Consider the following 21,416-nt stretch of genomic DNA (forward strand, 5'->3'; position numbering starts at 1 on the left):
ACTGGACTGTAGATTGAAATCTTGGCTGTCATTTTTCTGTTTTTCTTACTCACATCAGTGAATGTGCCCCAAATATGTTGTGCCAGCTTGTGTATTCACTCTGAATATGAATAAGCAGTACTATCTTTTTAAATAAAAGCCAAAACCTTTGAGTAATTCTGAATCAATAGCGCTCTCTCTCTTTCCTTGAAAATGAGAAGGATGTAGATTTGCCTTTGTAAATGATTTAAACAATTTACTGTACCTTGCCTTCCTGGATGGTAACAACATCAGGCAGACCTCCCAGCACCCGAGCACGATCTGGAAAAAATATTTTTTTTCTTTATTGTCTTTAAAGTAAGCTCTGTCCCAGATTTTATTTCCCTCGGCCTCGTTTATGTCATTTTTGTGCAAACTGCCAGTGATGCATGCAAACTGAGAATGATTTCCAGTATTCCTAGCCACTCTGCTTGAAGTGAAAGTCATGTCAGATTTGTTCTGAATGTCACATTAATACAGATTATTTGACTGGCAAGTACTAATGCAAAATATACAAATATGCTTCACAAGGCCACAAATGAGAACAAGATTCTGCTCCTAAGCTTCGAAATGTCATAGCTGGCAATGTGAAAAGTAAAGGCTAGATCCATTAAGGCTGTTGTTGACAGAAATGTAATCCACCACTGGCCTCCATTTGGGAGAACTGCATATTTTGACAAAAAGGTCTTGCCTTATCTCTCCCCTCTTATCATAAGACAGTGGCCTCAATCTAATTCTTGATTCCAGTTAGAGCAGAGCCATTGAATCAACAATTGGATTACCCTATGTGTAGACTCATCATGTAACAATCATAGATATGATTTGTGTACCTGGGATTAACCAGCCAGTATGTCCTTCTCTTGCAATCTTATATGTCTTCTAAACTACAGTACGAATCAGTGGAAACTACCTTATAGGTTGCTGTGGGTCTTTTGGGGCTGCAGGGCCATGTTCCAGAAGCTTTCTCTCCTGATGTTTCTGAAGCTTCTGGAACATGGTCATACAGCCCGAAAGACCCACAGCAACCCAATGATTCAGGCCACGAAAGCCTTTGACAACTATCTTATACTAAATCAGCTAGAGAGAATGTCCCCCATCAACACCAGGAAAGCACAACCTCTGGCTCACCAGCCAATTCTGACCCCAGATGGTCTCTGCAACCAGACCATGGAGGGTCTTTCTCTAATCCAAAGCCCATGTATTCCCCCACTTCTAGGAATGAAAGGAATTAGCCATAGGGTTATAGGGGCCTAATGGGCCAGCTTGTCCATTTCATCCTTTCCCTCATCTTCCCACTCATTCCCTTTCTTCAGAAAGTCAGCTGGAGAAAGCTATCTTCAATCAATGAGCAAGAATCATAGCAAGATTCACTCTTCTCAGGTAGGAAGACAAACAAGGTTGAAAAGAGCCCCTCTACATGATATCCTATGTGTACATCTTATTTGGGGGCTGCAGAATACCTGAAGAGATACAAAACTTAGGAATTCATGGGGTTACTGGAAATGGGTATGGGACGAGGTACAGTAGAGTCTCGCTTGTCCAATATAAACAGGTGGCAGAACGTTGGATAAGCGAAAATGTTGGATAATAAGGAGGGATTAAGGAAACGCATATTAAACGTCAAATTATGTTATGATTTTACAAATTAAGCACCAAAGCATCATGTTTTACAACAAATCTGCCACTTGTTTGGGAGCATGGATGCACTTTTGTTGTAGTTGGGTGTGTTGGCCCGTTGTGCGTTGCTGCCTAGAGAAACAGCTATGAATCCAGGTGGGAGGCAGACTGCGTTGGATTATACAGAACATTGGATGAGCAAAGGTTGGATAAGCGAGACTCTACTGTCTATGACATCAGAGGAGGTGTCATTTGGCTATGTGATTGGATGACTGGTTGACTCTGGAGTAGGTGGGAATTCAGTTTCCTATCATTGGTCTGCAATGACTCATAGGAACTCAGGCTTCAGACAGGAGTCTTTCCCAGCTGTATGTGGAAATGGCAGGGATTAAATTTGGAACTTTTTTTGCGCTGAAACCACACATCTATCCCTGAATTATAGTCCTCCTTCATTGGCTGTGTGTGGTAGGGGTGGGAGAATGTGCAACACTGACACTTATACATGACTAAAAGGGTTTTTTTAGACATTTAGGAAGACTTAAGAATAGGGAGAACTTGAAACAAGTGGAATTCTGCGTCTGAGATCATAGGTTTTATTGTAGTGTGCAGTTCTGTCTTTTGCTCTAATTACATTGGCAAACTGACAGAAGAAATCATTGAAGGCAGTGGGGGTAAATATCTCTGAAATAAGTATATAAATCTTGTCAAAAGAAGAATTGCTTTGTTATACTTTCACACCTTCTGTGAGCATAGTGAAAATGCTATGGAAGTGCCACATGCTGTTTCACTTTGTGGCATCCACATACCAATGAATGATGATTAAAGAGCAACCAATGCTGACAGGGAATGTAGGTCATGTCTATCTGCTGGGATGGACCATTTTGTAATCTGAACCTCTTGCAGCTGCCTGACAAGAAACAGTCTCCACAGGGCTATTGTTGCTCTTGCAGTGCCTTCAAGACTAAGCTCAGTCTGTCTGAATACCTGCCTGCTCCTTTGCACATCAACCTGCACAAAGTATGTGCTTTAGAGCAGAAAACCATTGTATAACTTGCAATCTGCTTCTGGCTTTCTGCAAATGAAAAGTGACACAGAAATATCTCTAGAAGAAGAGGAGGAGGAAGAAATAGTGGTCTTTCTAACGTTCAGGAAAATGAGGAGCATTTGATACAAACCAAAAAAAGAAAAGACACATCACTTACTTTTCTCTGCAATAGCGAGTGCTCTGTAATTGAAAAAGACAAAAGGAAAGCTCAGTATAATTTTATTTTAAGGCATGGTGACATAAAACAGTTACTCAACGTGAGCACAGCTTTAAATAGCTGAACAACATTTATTTACAGAATGGCTTACTTGAATCCGAGAACTATTCGATTTTTCTGTATCTCAGCACAAATGTATTCATTGTTACAGTGAATGCTGAAATTACCTTTCATTTTAATAGAAAAGGTGCTAGACACACCGCTTTTGCAGATAACATACAAGACAGATTTATGGAAAAACCTTTTAAAGCAATATTTTAGTTTATTTAAATGGAAATTTATTTTAAATGTGACTTACTTCAACCTCTGGAATTCAGCAAAGGCTTCATCAAATGCTTAAAAAGAAGAACAGATGTGTATTAATCGAAGTCTTTACCAAGTCAATTTCTGTTATCATCATTTAATTTAGTTGTTGATAAATTTAGAACATGTTGGAACAAGTAATAAAAAGAAAGAAACTCAAATTATCTAATGCAAAACATGTCTACTAATTGCATGTGGCAGACAGTTCATTTTGTAATATATTTCAAGAAAGGTTAGAATAGCAATTTATCCTTAGCTATGGTGTCACTTTTTAACTATAAATAATGCCAGTTAGCAAGTTAAGAGGAATGGAAATGTGCTTAATGTTTGGCATAGTTTTCACCAGGCACTTATGGGTGTAAAGTTAAAAAGCACAGAACCAGAAATATAAATAGTTACCAGAATTCATTACAGCTTTATTTTATTTCTGTGCTAAGAGATGCAACCTACAGATGTACAGAAAATGTGTACTAGTATTTACCTTGACCAGAAAGATCTACAGTCTTTGTGTGTCCAGTTTTACCATCAAAGAGTTCCATTAGGTATTTCCCCTTATCGCTGGGTGTTGGCTCATTGATTTGCAGCCAGATTTGCTCACCAGTAACACCAGTCTTAACTCTCTCTGTATACTTAATTTTGACTTCACTGAAAACAAACAAAAAGCAATATTGTGATAATGCAAACATTCTTTGGGCGACACTTCCCCTTTAATTGTGCTTAGGTTGAGATTCTAATACCCCTTTTCTCTATGCAGACAATTTTTTTTCTGCATCAGATATACACAGTCATCCCTCCATGTCTGGTCTACTTCTCCTTTCTTTCAGCAAGAGACAATGCTATATGCTTCAAAGGAGTTTTCTCAAAACTACTTCAAAGGCTTTTCAAAGCCTACAGCAGTTCTACCTGTCAAACCTGAACTTCAACACAGACAATGTCTTTGCAGGACGATGAGCACTAAAACAGAAGTGATGATAAAAGCTTTTAATCATCACAGCTTTTAGCTTATGTCAGTGGTGCTGACAACAGTGCCGAAGGAAAACTCGGTTGGATGCACAAAGGCTTCCAGCATCACAGTCTCTGTTTCCTCCTTTCCTTTTTCATTCCCACAGATTAACATGACTAGCCTTGTTTTTTTCTCAATCCTTCTTTGTATGCCAGGAAGCTTACAGGTTTTTCCCCCACTAAAAAGAATAGCTTTCCAGAGGAGACCGTTTTAATCAGAACTTCAGGGAAAAGCGAAAAAGTTATCTTTCCACACCCTTAAACTCTCCCAATCTTGCAGGGACACTCCCTATTAATTCCTTAGTAAAGGTAAAGGTTTTCCCCTGATATTAAGTAGTCGTGTCCAACTCTGCGGGTTGGTGCTCATCTTCATTTCTAAGCCGAAGAGCTGGTGTTGTCCGTAGACATCTCCAAGGTCATGTGGCCGGCATGACTGCATGGAGCACCGTTACCTTCCCACTGGAGCGGTACCCATTGATCTACTCACATTTGTATGTTTTCACCCAGAAGCCTGGGCTAACAGTGGGAGCTCACCCTGCTCCTCACATTCAAACTGCTGACCTTTCGGTCAGCAAGTTCAGCAGCTCAGCGGTTTAACCCACTGCGCCACCGGCGGCTCCATTAATTCCTTATCACCCCATTTTTAATTGCTTTTAAAATGCCCCAGTTTCTCTTTCCTCCTTCAACTTTCCTCTTTGTCCTCAGCTTACTTCGGTTGCTGAAAAATGATTTCAAGGCACCAAAGTAGTTTGCACTCAATTATTTCAGGAAGAGAGGATAAGTGTAATTTTGCACTTCCCAGTAGACTCAGACAAAAACAAACATTTCCTGCCTCTCTTAGCTCAAAAATTCTTTTTCTTTAATAATTTTAGCCACTCTCAATTCTTGACCTTTGCTTACTCTTCAATTTCTGTAAACTGGGTTCAATTACCTCAGTGCAGAAGGAGGAGAGGAAAAGAGAGGTGGATTCTTGCCATTTCTAGTAGGCTCAAGCAAAACAAGCTACTGCAATCTCAATGGTTTTGAAATCTTGACCACAATCTTATGTTATGCCCCAGCTTTCCTCTGTGAACATTTTGGAGGGTATGATATCAGCAGTGGGTTCCACCAGAGGCTTAGGCCCCGATGCAGATGCCTTTCCACGCTGCTGTGCTCACATGGAAAAGGGCTGCAGTGCCTCTTCCAGAAACTGGGGAAACACTGTATATTTAGGAACCACAATATAATGTTACTGTGTACTGAATGGCCTTTTCTGTCGATTTGTTGTAAAACATGTTATTTATTTATTTACAGTATTTATATTCTGCCCTTCTCACCCCAAAGGGGACTCAGGGCAAATCACAATGTACATATATGGCAAATATTCAATGACATTAGACAAACAACACACACACAGACAGAGGCTATTTAACTTTCCAGCTTCTGGCTTTGTGAGGCTATGCTTGATTCAGGCCACAGGAGGAGCTGCTGCTTCATCATCCACTGTGACGACGCGTCCTTTTTTTGATGGAGTACTTCCTAATCCGGTGTTGTAAATCACTTAAATTAGCCTCCCCGCATAAGCAGTCCCTAAATTTTCCTACTTGACAGATGCAACTGTCTTTCAGTTTGCTTAGGTCAACAACGAGCAGGGCTATTTTTTATTTTAATTGTCGGGTGTTCACTCCGACACGGGCTGGCCTCAAACTCATGACCTCTTGGTCATAGTGAATTATTGCAGCTGGCTACTAAACAGCCTGTGCCACAGCCCGGCCCCATGAAACATGATGTTTTGGTGCTTAATTTGTAAAATAATAATGTAATTTGATATTTAATAGGCTTTTCCTTAATTTCTCCATATTGTCCAACATTTTCACTTATCCAATATTCTACTGGCCTGTTTATGTTGGATAAGCAAGACTCTACTGGATGAAATGATCATTTCTTTTGTGGCATGTTTTCCTGGTCAAACTTCTGTTGTCACAAAGTTCTGAATTATTGATCAAGATGGCAACAGTTGGGTATGCTCTTAACAATAAGAACTGTTTTCAGAAGTACATTATCTTCTTAATTTGACTTGCATGGTTGGTAACATTGTTAAGTGAACAATGACAAATTGTCATAAACAGCATCAGATGAGTAACTTAATAGGCAGACATGCCCTAAATGGTAAGAGCTTTAAATAAATGCCAACCACATTGGTATTCTTCATTTCCAGAAAAGATGTGTATTTTATCCAGTGGTGAATTTTGAAATTCTGGTGCTAGCTATGAAGCTTTCCATCGCCACACATCTTCAAGGAGTGTGCGAAAATACAGACAGTTGCAATCATTCACATCGACAAACCAGTTCTAGAAGTTCTCATTTCTACCAAGAGCATGCCTTTTATAGAGCTAATGAGTCTTAATTGCCCATTCAAAATCAAACTATCTCATAATACTGTGGATATAGGGAATGCTCTCAATATATCATTACTTTGAGAAAATGCCTTTGCTGTCCTCAAAGCTACTGTGAAGGTTGCAGGTAGCCTCTAAAGCAGTGACTCTAAACCTGGGGTCCCCAGATGTTTTTGGCCTTCAACTCCCAGAAATCCTAAGAGCTGGTAAACTGGCTGGGATTTCTGGTAGTTGTAGGCCAAAAACATATGGGGACCCCAGGTTGAGAACCACTGCTCTAAAGGAAGAATTAAATCCAAGAAGGAAGTATATGGTTTCATCTCTGTTAACAAAAATATGTCAGCCTTAGCTCTATTGCACTTCTGCTTTTGCTAGAACACAAGCATTGGTATTGCCCTAATGTAGGTCGGATTATCTGAGATTGCAGTTTATGGAGCTGTGAATAAATCCAAAGAAGAATTACTTTTGAATAAAGGTGTCAACAATTGTGTTGTACTTTATTTTATCTCGGTGCAGATCACTTTCTTGGCATTTGGGCTCTTTGGCCCCGTTTCTGCATTAGTATCTCACTTTTTAATGTGTACAATATGTATGTCAAGTGAATTGAATGTGTTCGTGTTGATCCCAAACCAGCCTGGTGAAATACATGAGCATGGATACATCCTAAATTTAAACAGGTATGGAATGTTCCTGTGAAATGAAATGTCAGTCATCAGTAAGAGTTCATCCACTTACTTGTGCGACCAGCTCACTCTTAAATCTTCCAAGTAGTAGTTCACAAAGGAGTATAATCTGATACCCTCTTCTGTACTTTGAATTTTCAGTTCTGTTGCAGATAAAGCTGAAAATGCAACACATTTTTTGTGGTCTCTTTGCAGCCGTTCATGGAGTGGTACAAATGAGTCATTCATCAGGAGAGGGAATTAAATACTCACCAATCACTTTGCATACTTCCATCATCAAATCTGCAAAAGCTGTGGAAACAAATCCAGAGACTGAGACTCAGTGTTCCCAGATCAGGCATGCCTAGTTGTGACTGAATGATGCCCTGAAGTTCCCTGGTTAATCTGAAGTGTTCCTGTAAATGGATTCCTGTTAGGAAATCTAGCTTGCTCTTAAATATGTTACAGATTTTCTCCAAGTATCTGCACACATTCTCCCTGTTTAAATGCTACTTTAACTCCTTTGGCTTGCCCCTCATCAGGAGAATATGACATGGAAAGCTCATATGTTCTGTTGCCTAATTACTATATTGTAAAACACCCTCGATTGCAACACACACATCAAAAGGAATCTATACCTATAAAAGCACACACGATTCTAAGGTATACCATATTTTTAGAGACATGTATATTGGGGGAAGGGGTGTTTTAGAATGGAAGAAATGCAGTAATTAAATTAGTTGGAAATGTTGACTTCTTCAAGACTGGCCTAAGTTCAAAATAAAGTATGACTCTCATATCTGCAAAACTGGATAATAACTAATCTTACTGAAATTCCATCTAGCCCAGGAATACCATAGGACTGCACTAGAAGCCCTAAAATGCATAGAAATGGCATATTTTGTTGGACATGGGCGAATTAAATCAGATTCTGTTCCTGTAGTTCATACTATAATACAAACAGCAACACTGCCCTGTGATAGCACTGGTCATTTAAGTGTCCTAAAATCCCCTGCAGCTTTGCAGAGTGTGCATACTTCGCCAGCTGAAATTTAAGATGTGGATTTGAACATCCCCATGATATCCCAAGGGTTTCTGGGGTACATCTCTTGGATGGCAGACTAAGCAACCAAAGGGTTCAAAATAGCTTAGGTTACTTGGACTCTTTCTAAGAGACAGATTTCCTATTTTGCAATTGATATGAAGTCCATTTATAGAGCTGCTGGAATCCTACTGTGTATAGTTTTATGTTTTATCACTAATTCATTATGAGATGAAGACCACAGTTATGTGTATACTTAGTTATGCTGTAAGCCAAATCAATTTCAAGAGTCTTAGTTCCAAGCCACCATTCAGAACACTGTGCTGCATATTATACAACATGAAATACTCACCTCCTTCCACAAGTTTCAGTATGCTTTTGTCCTTTCCTCTATCATCTTTCAATATTACTTCATATATGCCAGCATCTTTCTTAGAAAACTGTGAAGAAAGCAACAACAATTAGCAGGAAGGCTGAGACATTCTATGTACAATACAGAAGCTCAAGGAAGAGAACAAATGGCTGTTCTGCCATACTTAGGACTCATGTATTATTATTTTTAATAATGTCTTAATCAGTGACTTAGTCTAATCACAAAAAGTTCATAACCACAAAAAGCTATCAAGAAAATATATTATCCGCCCACCCCCTCACCCCGCCCAAATATCTGCCGGGGATATATTAATGTGGATATGTGAAACTGTGGGTAACAGTGAACCCAATTGAAATGAAGAACCTCTCATTTAAGAATAGCATAGAGTCATGCCAGATGATCCAAAAATGCCTACAAAGGCCTTATTTTGTTTGAAGTGAGTGAACAAAACCACAGATAGTCGTATTTCATACATGGTTGTCATTACTGCATCCTTTTTTCTAGAAGTTAACACAAAATAGACAAGCCTGAAGACCAGAGAATGTCATTAAGTTTTTCTATAACAAGCCCATCCTTCTTTCCTAAAAAGAAGCAATGATAAGCAAAAATACAATTATATTTTGAAGCTATAACAGCCAGACTATGTTATCCTGATGTGTGACTATGTTGTTACCATCACCCTATGGACCTTCTCTACCAGGCCCAAGGCAAAAAGTCTCTGTTTCTCACACACTGGTATTGACATGCCTTTCATGCATCGTGAGGAAGAAGAAACAGGTCAAATATTTTTTTCAAAGCTGAAATGACTTTAATGCGGTTCAAAGATACAACAGAGAAAAAAGTGAGTTCAGGTTCTAAAGCAAAACACCCTAAGAAAAGAATGAATACATAGACACACACACTTCTTCTTCTACTACTACTACTTCTTCTTCTTCTTCTTCTTCTTCTTCTTCTTCTTCTTCTTCTTCTTCTTCATTCACAGTTGTTTCCGATTCTTTGTGACCTCATGGACTAGTCCACGCCAGAGCTCAAGACTTTATTCTCATATCGTTGATTGAAGGTTAAAGTGACTGTCCTGTCATTTAGCTTTTGCCCAGGATGAGAGAGTCAGAAGGTCAACTCTCTGGGACAAAGGACTAGGAACTCATATAAACTGGTAGCCCTGTAGAAACGTTTTAACGCTGATGAGAATGGAATTATTCATGGCAGTCAGCTTCTGAATTAATGAAGTCTGGGAGAATAGCCAGACTGTAACTAACTTCCTTCTTACAGACACTTATGTGAAGAGTTCATTGTTCAACTTCATTCCCTTCCTCCATCCCTTCGTTTCTGCTAAGCCTGCAATGCATTGGATAATTATTCCTGCCTTTTTATTAGCATTGTCACCTCTTGTTAGTGTCTCCCATTATTTCCACACTAGTTGTTTAGTAACATTCTTTGCTCACCTTTTACTTTCACAGTGTATTGAGATATACTGTCTCCATATCATTTTATTCTAGCATTTTTGTATTACTTTCATCAGATTTACCAGATTTAGTTTGTGGATGTATTTTGGAATTTTTTAAAAAAACTATGATTATTGCACAAGTTGGATTGCCAAATCTCTCTTGAACAATGTGTTGTAGAAGACTTTCATGACTGGAATCACTTGGTTGCTATGAGTTTTCCGGGCTGTATGGCCATGTTCCAGAAGCATTCTCTCTTTATGTTTCACCCACATCTATGGCAGGCATTTTCAGAGGTTGTGAGGTTTGTTGGAAATTAGGCAAATGGGGTTTATATATCTGTGGAATGTCCGGGGGGGGGGGGGGGGAGAGAGAGAAAGAACTCTTGTCTGTTGGAGGCAAGTGTGAATGTTGCAATTGATCACCTTGATTAGCATTGCATAGCCTTTCAGCTTCAAAGCTTCGCTGCTTCCTGCCTGGGGGAATCCTTTGTTGGAAGGTGATTAGCTGGCCCTGATGGTTTCTTGTCTGGAATTCTCTTGTTTTTCTGTGTTGTTCTTTATTTACTGTTTTGATTTTAGAGGTTTTTTTAAATACTGGTGGCTAAATTTTGTTCATTTTCATGGTTTTCTCCATTTTGTTGAAATTGTCCACATGCTTGTGGATTTCAATGGCTTCCCTGTGTAGTCTGACATGATAGTTGTTGAAGTGGTCTAGCATTTCTGTGTTCCCCAATAATATGCCATGTGCAGGTTGGTTCATCAAGTGCTCTGCTATGGTTGACTTCTCTGGTTGAATTAGCCTGATGCTTCATTTTCCTTGATTTGTGTTTGGGCAATGCTGTGTTTGGTGGTCCCTATGCAGGCTTGTCCACAGCTACATGGTATACAGTCGACTCCTGCAGAGGTGAAAGGATCCCTTCTTGTCCTTTGCTGAATGTAGTATTTGTTGGATTATCATAGTGGGTCTTGCAGATAGTTTGTAGGTTGTGTTTCTTCATCAGCTTCCCTATGCACTCAGTGGTTCCCTTGATGTATGGTAAGAACACTTTTCCTCTGGGTGGATCTTTGTCTTTACTCTTGTGGCTTGTTCTTGGCCATACAACTCTTCTGATGTCTGAGGTGGAGTATCCATTGCCTTGTAGAACCCATTTTAAAACTTGAAAATGTTAAAATTTGTTAAAAGATTACAGTAAGTCTTCCACATTTGCTGGGTTCAGGGGTGGAGGGCCCTCGTAAAAGTGGGAAACAGTGAGTAAAAACATGACTAAGAGACTACTCTCTCCATTTAGGGACTCTATCATATCAACAGAAAAAAGGATCACCAACCTCTGTTATCAAAAGAGTACACACACCATCCTTGAAGTCATGCTTTTCATCAACCATTATCTCCCTTTCATCTTTATACCAGACAATGTGTGTTTCTTTCTTAATATTAGCCACCTGGAATGAAAAAAAAAGGATAAGATCACTTTCGTATTTGTCAGAAAAAATATTAAACTAGATTTTGTTATTTGACCAGAAAAAATCATAAAAATATATTTTGACATTTGACCATTTTAGCATTTCTTCTTGAGGCAAGTTAAGAAGCATCCTATACTTTTAAAGGGAAAGATCCACAGCACATTTCACAATGGGCAACAGTTATGATACTGCAGTGAAGTGTTAATAGTCCTTTTAAAAGAGATGCCTCCTTAAATGTATCCAATGCCATCTGATTTTAGAAGCAGAGCATGGTAAATATGTGGATAGGATGTCTACAAGGAATACAGAGAACTCCAAACATGGCTAGGAAATAATTGTGCCTGAAAACCGGGAAAAAGTGCTCTGATGCAGTATAAGGCATCTTTCTATGGTGCTATGAGAGTATTTCCTGCCTCACTTTATTCCCAAGTTCTGAATCAATCCAATGTTGTGTTTGTGTGTGTGTATCATATCTGTCTATCTATCTATGAATGAATGTTTGTATGGAATCTGTGGGTTTGGTCAAAGAAGTATCTTTGACTCTGTCAACACATCTGACAAGTAAGTGATACTTGTATGTTTTAATTTTGCTTGTGTAATAATATGCCCTCCAAAATGCAGCTGTTACTTACCTTGCATTTCAATAATACATCGCATTCAGGAGTAACTTCCCATCCCAGATACTCCACAAAATGTGGACCTGTTTGAAATGATTTGTAAAATAATATCCCTCAGAAATTAATGCATAAATAGAATTAAAATACTTTTTCATGCTCAATTGTTTGGCTAAATAGGCTTTACCAAATCCCAAATATATGCAGCTGAATTAAGCCAGCTAATCAATTTTATATAGTAATCTCCTGTTTGTGTGATGTTACCTTGTTTCCTGAACCACTCTTGCCTCTGGAATTCTGCTTCTTTCTGTAATTTTTGGAACACTATGGATTAAAAAAACAGATCAATGTACATTGGAATCTTGACTTACGAGCATCCCTACTTATGTGGTTTTTTGAGTTATGAGCTGTCCTCCATTGGTTTTTTAAATTTGAGATGTGAGCCAAGATTTGAGTTGTGAGCTAGCACGAGAGCTAGCACAAGAGGCAGCTGAACGCCTTGCAAAACTACCACTCTTCTATGGTAATTTTGCAAGATGGATCCATGGCTCAAAGGGATTCCTGTACATTGAATTCAATGGGGTTTATTCTCATATAAGCTTTTATAGGATGAAAACTTCAATGAGGTTTCTACATACAAATCATCTACTGATTTGAGTGCTATCGATGCATATCCATATATTCTATTTGAAAAAAATAATTTCAGTGAAATTGCAGACACATTATATGCATATAATAATGTACATATACTTCCCGAAATGCACTAAAGATTTTTTAAAGCAGAACGAGAAGTGGGATGACAGAAAAGTACGGTAGTTTTGGATCTTTAATGCTACATAATTACAGTGTTATGATTCCACTTTAACTGCCATGGCAACATCCTATAGAATCCTGTACTTTGCAGTTTAGGGAGTGACATTTAGGAATCTCAGCCAGGAGGCTGTACTCAACTATCTACAAACAACAGGATTGGATAGGATGTTGCCATGGCCGTTAGGGTGGAATTGAAGTTCTATAACTGTATAGTGTGAAAAGGACATTTGTTTCAAAACAGGTCAACCTAAGCAGGATCTTTTACATTTATTTGAAAAAGTGTATTAGGTCCACCTGAGGTATGCCCCATGGTATTACATCCTGCTATGAATACCAACCAAAGTGAAAATTAAGCAAAAGTATTGTATTGCATTGTACACAACAAATTCTGAACTAATCAAATTTACAATGTGATTATCCCAGCTGACCTGGATTGCCCTTCCTATTATTACATTTTGGCATGTGTTAAGCAAAATCAACAAAACCACATGAGTTGTTGTTATATGTCTTGCAAATCAATCACTGGATCCCATTAAATTAAGTGCAATATTTTGGCAGTACAGAAGTGATCAGTAAACACTGCTGTAGTTGATCTAATTTTTTTTTAAAAAACAGTTCACAATGAAGATCAAGGAAGGGAAAGAATGATATTGAAGGTGTATACTACTAGTAATAAACTATGTCAGATTAGGCGTATACTGCTAGTAATAAAATATGTCAGATTGAAAAAGTATAAATATGAACCACCATGATTTATATAGGCAACAGTTCTGATTATGTTAAACCATCCTATCTGAAATATAAATTGAATACTCATTCACATAGATGTGCAATAGAAAGTGCAGATCATAGAGTGGCTGCCTGATGAATAAAGTATTCTGGAAAGCTATTATAAAATACTGCAGCCAGGCTCCAAAGAATTATTTAAGGAATATTGTGTATCTAATTGAATTACTATTCCTTCTACAATGGACAGAAATAAACAATTCGAAAACGCATTGTGACTAGATACCTTTACCCAAGCTTATAGAATACTGATTTCTGCATAACTGACAAGCAATTAATTCAAAAACACCCTTGACTATATGGACCAAATGAATTACCATATTTCATTGCATCGTAGTCGTCATTACATAATAGTTGCACCCCTCTTTTTTCGTAAAAATGGGGAAAAGGAAGACTATTGTAGTATTTACTTTGTAGCACTTCTACAGGTTAGCTGGTAATATGCTAAATAATGATTTTGCTATGCCACGAAAATACAAAATAAAATTTACAGGGCCTTATTAAGTGAAATAATGGCAGTATCCCAGATCGTCAGGAATGGAAATTAATGTTCAGGTCAAAAGATTCAGTAATAAAGCATACTGTGCAGTTGTTTAAACGAAGTATTTTGGAACAACTTACCATCACCAATAAGAACAAGACTGGATTGGTTGGTTGCTTTTCCATCCTGAAGTTGAAATGTGTAAGTGCCTTCATCCTCGTCTTCCAGTCTATCCATAACCATTTCAATCATACCAGAATTGTGATCAATCTTCATCTTATATTTCTTCCAGAACAAACATAAAATGAATTGGAAAGTCATCTTCACAGTTTCTGAAATGTTATGTTCAGTAAGCCTCCAAAGATTTAATGAAAATAGTACATCAGCTATACATTCAGCACATATCTAATTTTCCTCTGTGCTCAAACATAAGGGAAAGCTGTTGAGCAAGCCCTACATTGCTATATTTGTGTGTCTTTTTTTTTAATTACAAAATATTTATTGAAACATTTGTTATACATCATTTGTTATACAGCAGACCCATAATATTCAATATTCAATATAATTCTACAATACATTTTTGCATCCACTGCTATTTTCACCATATATATAATATCTCCCATACCACCGTGCTCCCCTTCCCGTGAGCCATTTCATTTATACATTATCTATCCAAAATTTCATTTCCTCTTGTGGAGGTAATTTTCCATCTTTCTTTTTAAATCCTCTTTCAATACATTTTCTCCATACAGGTATTCCCCGGGCAACATCCTTTCAGATGGCCAGTTCTCTCACACCAGAAGCGACTTGCAGTTTCTCAAGTCACTCCTGATAAATAAAAAAAAACTTATTCGGTTTTTCATTAATTTGATAGTTTCACTCTAGTTGGGATTAGCAACTGGATTTAGGCTCTACTCTATTTATTAAAATTTGAAAACAAAACAAACCCAAAGTGGAAATGCCTTGCACCGGAGTTTTAGTTTGATGAGGAACCCACACAATTTGGCAGAGAAGGATAAAACTGCAACTTCCATGATTCCACAGCATCGAGCTATGGCAGTTGAAGTGGTGCCCAACTCTAATAACTCTACAGTGTAGATACACCTAGTAGATTACTATAATAAAACTGTACAAGTCATTAAAATAAAAGTTTCCAAGAGTAATAGTAAAATCGTACATTGCAATGCAATATAATGTAACACAGTATAAGCTGGTATGTGAAGTTATCTGAACATTTTTTGAGGAAAAGCATATCCATATTCCAGTAGCTGCAAATCACTTTTGGCCTCAAGAAACCATTAGCTTACCTCTCCATGAACAATTCCCTTGTCATTAAATACAAAATTGACTTTGGCACTGCCAGACATTTTCTCGGCCTGCATCCAGAATCGCACCTGTCCCTTCTCCAGAATTTCAACTGCCAACTCAGATTTAAGGGGGATGACTGTTAACAAAGAAAGAGAGCGGCAAAGAGAATGTTTTGGTCTGCTCCTCAGCAAAGACTTTTCCACCAGTTCTAGGACAGATTTCTTACTGCCATTGGATTATTTTAGCTTGCGTGCTTTCTAACTGTTGCAGGGCAGAGCAAAACACCAAAAACAATGGTTCATATACTGTAATTTATGAATGTGGATAATAAGTTAACCAAATCAATACTTTCACTTTGTATTTAGGCAGAACTCAAACTTAATAACTACGGTACTTCTTGTATGTCAATCCTGTATGTCATTAATTTCAAATGTCCCTTATTGCTATTTGAAAGAAATGCTTGTCTAGATGCTGCAGTTTTGTTTGCAGATGACCCTTAAACTAGCAAGCAGATGACAAAACCTAAAATGAACTTAATTTCAAGCATACCCATGTACAGAGGATTTGCAGTGTGTTGGGAATTGTTGCATATTTTTCATGTAAAAGCTTAATGTACACTATTCTCTTTATTCTTTGCTTAGGAATACCTTCTTATAATTATGAATTTATCAACCACATCATCATTGGAAATATTCACACAGTCTTGCATGCTCCTGTGGAACAAATGATGTGCAATAAGTTTGGAGTGGTAAGCCCTGCTATACGTACACACCCCGTACTTGCATTTTTTGCATTTCAATAATAAGCCTACATCTATACAACAAACTGCACACATTGGAGTACACATTGGAGATGAGGATTGTGATTTTGCATTGTTCTAGATAAAAGACCTGGCTGTTCCAATGTGCCTTCCCAGATTAATAGGAAATCTCCAATACCAAGTCCCATAAGCACTTGATTAGAATTAAGATCGCATATCGCACTCTGCACTTGCCCTATAAGCCTTATATATCACCTGTCACATCAGCACTTTTAATCTTGTACCCATTACTCTGGCCTGGCCCAGTTCTATTGTGTTTTAGCGTATTGTTACTGCTTGTTGTTTATACTGTTTTAATTGTTTTTAATTTGCTTTTTGTTTTGTATTGTTATATTGTGTGTTGAGGCCTTGGCCTTTGTAAGCCGCATCGAGTCCTTCGGGAGATGCTAGCGGGGTACAAATAAAGTTTAATAATAATAATAATAATAATAATAATAATAATAATAAGCCTCTAAATATAGATTTGGAGGAGATGGGGTTTTATTATAATTTCGATCCAGCCTATGTGTTTATGTATGCAGTGAAAAGTCCTATTTCTCATGCTTCCCTTATAATGTTTATGACTTTTTCTTCAGGAAGCTTTGACAGACTCTTGCACAATTATATTTCCATATAGGGAATATTTGTGTTATTGTCAACATTATATCTATTAGGCAGCTGCTCAGTCCCAGATCCTGTCTGATCTTGGAAGGCAAGTAGTCATGTTTGGTCATTGGCAGGATACCAGGTGCCAGAGGCTGTATTGCAAAGGAAGGGAATAATAAGACACCTTAGTCTATAATGCCTATGAAAATCATATGACATTCACAGGGTTGCCATAAGATGAAAAGTGAAATGAAGGAACACACACATACATCATTCAGTGCTGAACAACATATCATAGCACTAGAGGAAGTTCTGTTACTGCCTTCTTCTCCCACTAACCTCTTTGTGCGTCGCTTAATGAACAGTGTAACTATTGTGGCTCATGGCAGAATGAGAGAAACGAGAACTGGAGAGCTCTGCATATACCACTAATCAGCAGAAAACAGGATACATGCCTCAAGGGGCTCAATGGATGGATTAATTATGGATTTAATAATAAAACACCCAATGTGTTTTGGCCTGTATGTCTTTAGAAAGGCTGTTTGAGCCTTTCTAAACATCCTGAGCCAACATTCCCAAATCATTTACTAGGTTTCTTTTTCGTGTCCAGTAAATAATATGAGATTGGAGCCCCTGGTGGCGCGGTGGATAAACCGCTGAGCTGCTGAACTTGCTGATCAAAAGGTCAGCAGTTCGAATCCGGGGAGTGGGGGTGAGCTCTTGCTGTTAGCTCCAGCTTCTGCCAACCTAGAAGTTCGAAAATATGCAAATGTGAGTAGATCAATAGCACCGCTCCAGCGGGAAGGTAATGGCATTCCATGCAGTCATGCCAGCCACATGACCTTGGAGGCGTCTACGGACAATGACGGTTCTTCAGCTTAGAAATGGAGATGAGCACCAACACCCAGAGTCAGACACGACTAGACTTAATATCAGGGAAAAACCTTTACCTTTACCTAAATGATGTGAGTGTTTTGGATTCAGAAATTTCTGAAGTTAAATTTCAAGCCGCCCCAAAGGAAAGCTTGGAAAGCATATATAAGCTGAAGCCCATTGGACTTTTAATTAATAAATCATTTATCCACTGAGAACCTTGAGGCATGTTTCCTGTTTCCTGTTGACCATGACAGAGTGAGCCCTGTAGTTTGGGTCTGTGTTGACAGCAAGTGGATCTACCCTGTAGAAATAATGCTGTATGACACCACCTTAGCTGCCATGGCTCAATGATATAGAATCATGGGAGTTGTAGTTTTACAAGGTCTTTAGCCTTCTGTGCCAAAGATTGCTGGTGATTTACCAAACTACAACTTCCATAATTCTATATCATTGAGCCATGGTAGCTAAAATGGTGTCAAACTGCATTAATTCTACAGTGTGTAGATTAATCCGGGGATAAATGCTAGCTCATCTATATTTGTTTCTTTTTTGAAAAAAAAACCACACACCCACACACACAAACACACTTTCCTATTTATTTATCATATCAGAAGCAATACTTACAAGAAGTATTGTTTGATTATCAAGCAAAAGGTGGGTTCTAGAAATAATATAAAAAAGCTGATTGGCACAACCTGGGGATCACAACCAGATACAGTGAAGACCTCTGCCATTGCACTTTGCTACTCTGCTGCTGAATACACATGCCCATTGTGGAATACATCTCACCACGCTAATGAGACATGCCACATTATCATAGGATGTTTATGACCTAGACCTTTTGAGAAATTATACTGTTTAGCCGGTATTGCACTACCTGATATCTGTCGGAAAGTAGCAGCCAGTAATGAAAGGGCCAAGGCATTTAAATCTTCAGCCCATCCTCTGTTCAGATATCAGCCAGCATGCCAACATCTTAAAATCAAGAAATAGCTTTCTAAGATCTACAGAGATACTCGCAGAAACACCTCAGCAAGCAAGAGTCCAAAAGTGGCAGGTTAAAACCCGGAACCGCAACCAGTGGCTGATACCAGATGAGAAACTCCCCTATGGGCACACAGAAGACTGGCTGACTTGGAAGGCACTGAACAGACTGCACTCTGGTACCATGAGATGCAGAGCTAATCTTAAGAAATGGAGCTACAAAGTAGAATCCAAGACAAGTGAGTGTGGAGAAGAGCAAACCACAGACTGAGCCCTGTCACACATTTTCTTTCTGCTACATATTGACATTAAGTAATCTAATTATTATTTAAATATATTATGGCACATTGCCCTTTGTATAATGACTCCAGAAACAATATCCTGGGAGCCCTTTTGGAAGAAAGGGCAGCATGGTAACAGTCACCAGTTATCTGTGACCTGTTAGCGCAGTAGTTCTCAAGCTGGGTTCCCCAGATATTTTTGGCCTACAACTCCCAGAAATCCTAGCCACTTTACTAGCTGTTAGATTTCTGGGAGTTGAAGGCCAAAAACATCTGTGGACCCCAGGTTGAGAACCACTGTGTTAGAGGATTATTCAAAAAACATAACATTAAAGGTTGCCACATTTGCAGTTCCAACCCAAAAAATCTGAGCTAAATTTTTAAAGTCCACAGCAGTGGCTAGAAATGGAAATGGAAACAATTTGGGATAATGCAAATCAGATTTTGTTATTGTTATCATGCCTATGGGGATTATCACTACTATTGTAGAATGAAAGAGCTAATTTTTAGACTAAGTTTTAATTAGAAATTGTATACTGTACTTTTTAAAGTTGTGTATTATTTGATATCATGGTCTATGGCTAGTACAATAAACAACTCATTCATTCAATTATGACACAGTGTCATGTGTATTATGTGTCATGTATTAAACTTAATAAATAACATTATGTCCAATTAATAGTGGGATAAAATAAGTGTTTTCTCCCTGGAGGAGTAGCACAAGCTAGACAGATGGAGTCCCCAAATTTAGATTCTGTTTGAATTCATATCTCCCTGGAAACAGCGCAGTATATGCAAAGGAATCTGTCTCTGCCTTGTTGTAAAAGACCCCAAGGTTCCGAGGAAATAGGACATTGGCAAATCATGCTTTCACTTTGTTTGCTGTTCCTTGTGATCCTCGAAGCTAAAACACAAACTAAAAAAGCAGCTGCATCCAAATTTATGGCCTGCCTTTGAATAAGAGTATTTTCCTTGTTAAGCAGAGTCATGAAATAGGCTAGCATGGAAGCAACTCTGGCCTCCCTCTTTCAATCTCAAAAGCTCCTTAAAATTCTATTTATTGTGATAACGTTTGAAAATAAATAGAAAGAGGCAACCTCATGAGGTATGCATCTCCAAAACCCAGACAAGCTCACTGCCACATGTGTCTGTGCTTGCATCAGCCTAAGGCAGGAGGAGATTGCACTATGCTGCTTTTGTGTTACTCCCAGATCTATGGCAATTTTAAACTCTTGTGTGTTGTCAGATGTGAATATTCTAACCTAAAATAGATTTTTAAAAAGGCTTGACACCCAGAGGCTAGGATAAAATGAGTTAGGAATGATTTAACCATTCACTGCTGTGAAGGGGGAAATATTTACTAAGCTTGTTTCATTTCAAACCTGAGTACGGAAAGGGCTGGAGATGACAACTTCTCAAATCCCCCAGGTTGGAATTTTAATCTGAAAAAGTAACTTTTCCAAATTCAGCTTCAGACTGGTAGTATGAAAGAATCTCCATCTAACTCAGTTTTGCGGAACCCTAACTCATGCGAAACATTAGGCTCATTCTTCCCCCTGACCCCATCTTTCATGATGAAAGACAAGGAAAACAAAGTCAGGTTAGACTTGCAAGTCAATTGATGGTGTGTATGTGTGCGTACTGAAAAGAAGCCTGTGCAAAAGATCAGTTGAAGCCGATTTAAAAAATAAGACAGCTTTTAAAATAATATAAAATAAAAATAAAATAAAAAGAAATAAAATAAGATTGGTTCCTAAATATGTGGTGAAACAGGCACCATCTTAATTGTGAAACTGTGACAGAGAAAGAAATAAGCAAACACTGTAAAAATTGGGTTTCTGGGGAAATTATTCATAAGGCTCCACTATGCAGGGAAGTTAATCATGCATCCGTAAAGGTTGGCACCTGTATCAGGACTTTACTTCAGTGTTACAATCCCATTAGTGTGGGTTATATGACTGTAGTGGAGGCTGACACATGCAAGCCTCCCAGAAATATTAATGTCACATACGAATCTCTTCTGACTTTGATAACACTTACCAGGGAATTTGTGTGCATGGCTGAGAGCAAGGAGACGTTTTATTTCTGCAAGACAAGGTCAGAGAGAGGTATAAGGGGGAAAGCCACTTTGTTTGTATACAACATAAAACGCAAAGGACACACTGATATGTACTACAGCCAGAAGGTTGTGGTGCTTACCGTCCTCATCTAATGTATAGCTTGATGAAATGCCATCTGTGTCAGTTACAATACAAGAGTAAACACCCAAATCTTCTTCACTGAGATCTTTAAAGACAGCTTTTGAC

General features: G+C 38.3%; 1 protein-coding gene across 4 annotated transcripts in view; it reads right to left on the bottom strand.

Moving 5' to 3' along the window:
• Positions 1-21,416, bottom strand: part of myom1 (myomesin 1) — an 88,002-nt gene that overhangs the window by 7,867 nt on the left and 58,719 nt on the right. For all 4 annotated transcript variants that reach the window (XM_008108701.3, XM_008108700.3, XM_062980471.1 and 1 more), the window contains 14 exons: positions 21,310-21,416; positions 21,151-21,195; positions 15,564-15,700; positions 14,397-14,541; positions 12,441-12,500; positions 12,195-12,262; positions 11,428-11,541; positions 8,634-8,721; positions 7,513-7,551; positions 7,313-7,418; positions 3,682-3,845; positions 3,196-3,232; positions 2,838-2,860; positions 245-300 (listed from right to left, as the gene is read on the bottom strand). In XM_008108701.3, the coding sequence (XP_008106908.2) occupies positions 245-300; positions 2,838-2,860; positions 3,196-3,232; positions 3,682-3,845; positions 7,313-7,418; positions 7,513-7,551; positions 8,634-8,721; positions 11,428-11,541; positions 12,195-12,262; positions 12,441-12,500; positions 14,397-14,541; positions 15,564-15,700; positions 21,151-21,195; positions 21,310-21,416 (1,189 nt within the window). The remainder of the gene's footprint in view (positions 1-244; positions 301-2,837; positions 2,861-3,195; positions 3,233-3,681; positions 3,846-7,312; positions 7,419-7,512; positions 7,552-8,633; positions 8,722-11,427; positions 11,542-12,194; positions 12,263-12,440; positions 12,501-14,396; positions 14,542-15,563; positions 15,701-21,150; positions 21,196-21,309) is intronic.

The sequence above is a fragment of the Anolis carolinensis genome, chromosome 4 (genome assembly GCF_035594765.1).
Source record: "Anolis carolinensis isolate JA03-04 chromosome 4, rAnoCar3.1.pri, whole genome shotgun sequence".
NCBI classification, from domain to species: domain Eukaryota; kingdom Metazoa; phylum Chordata; class Lepidosauria; order Squamata; family Dactyloidae; genus Anolis; species Anolis carolinensis.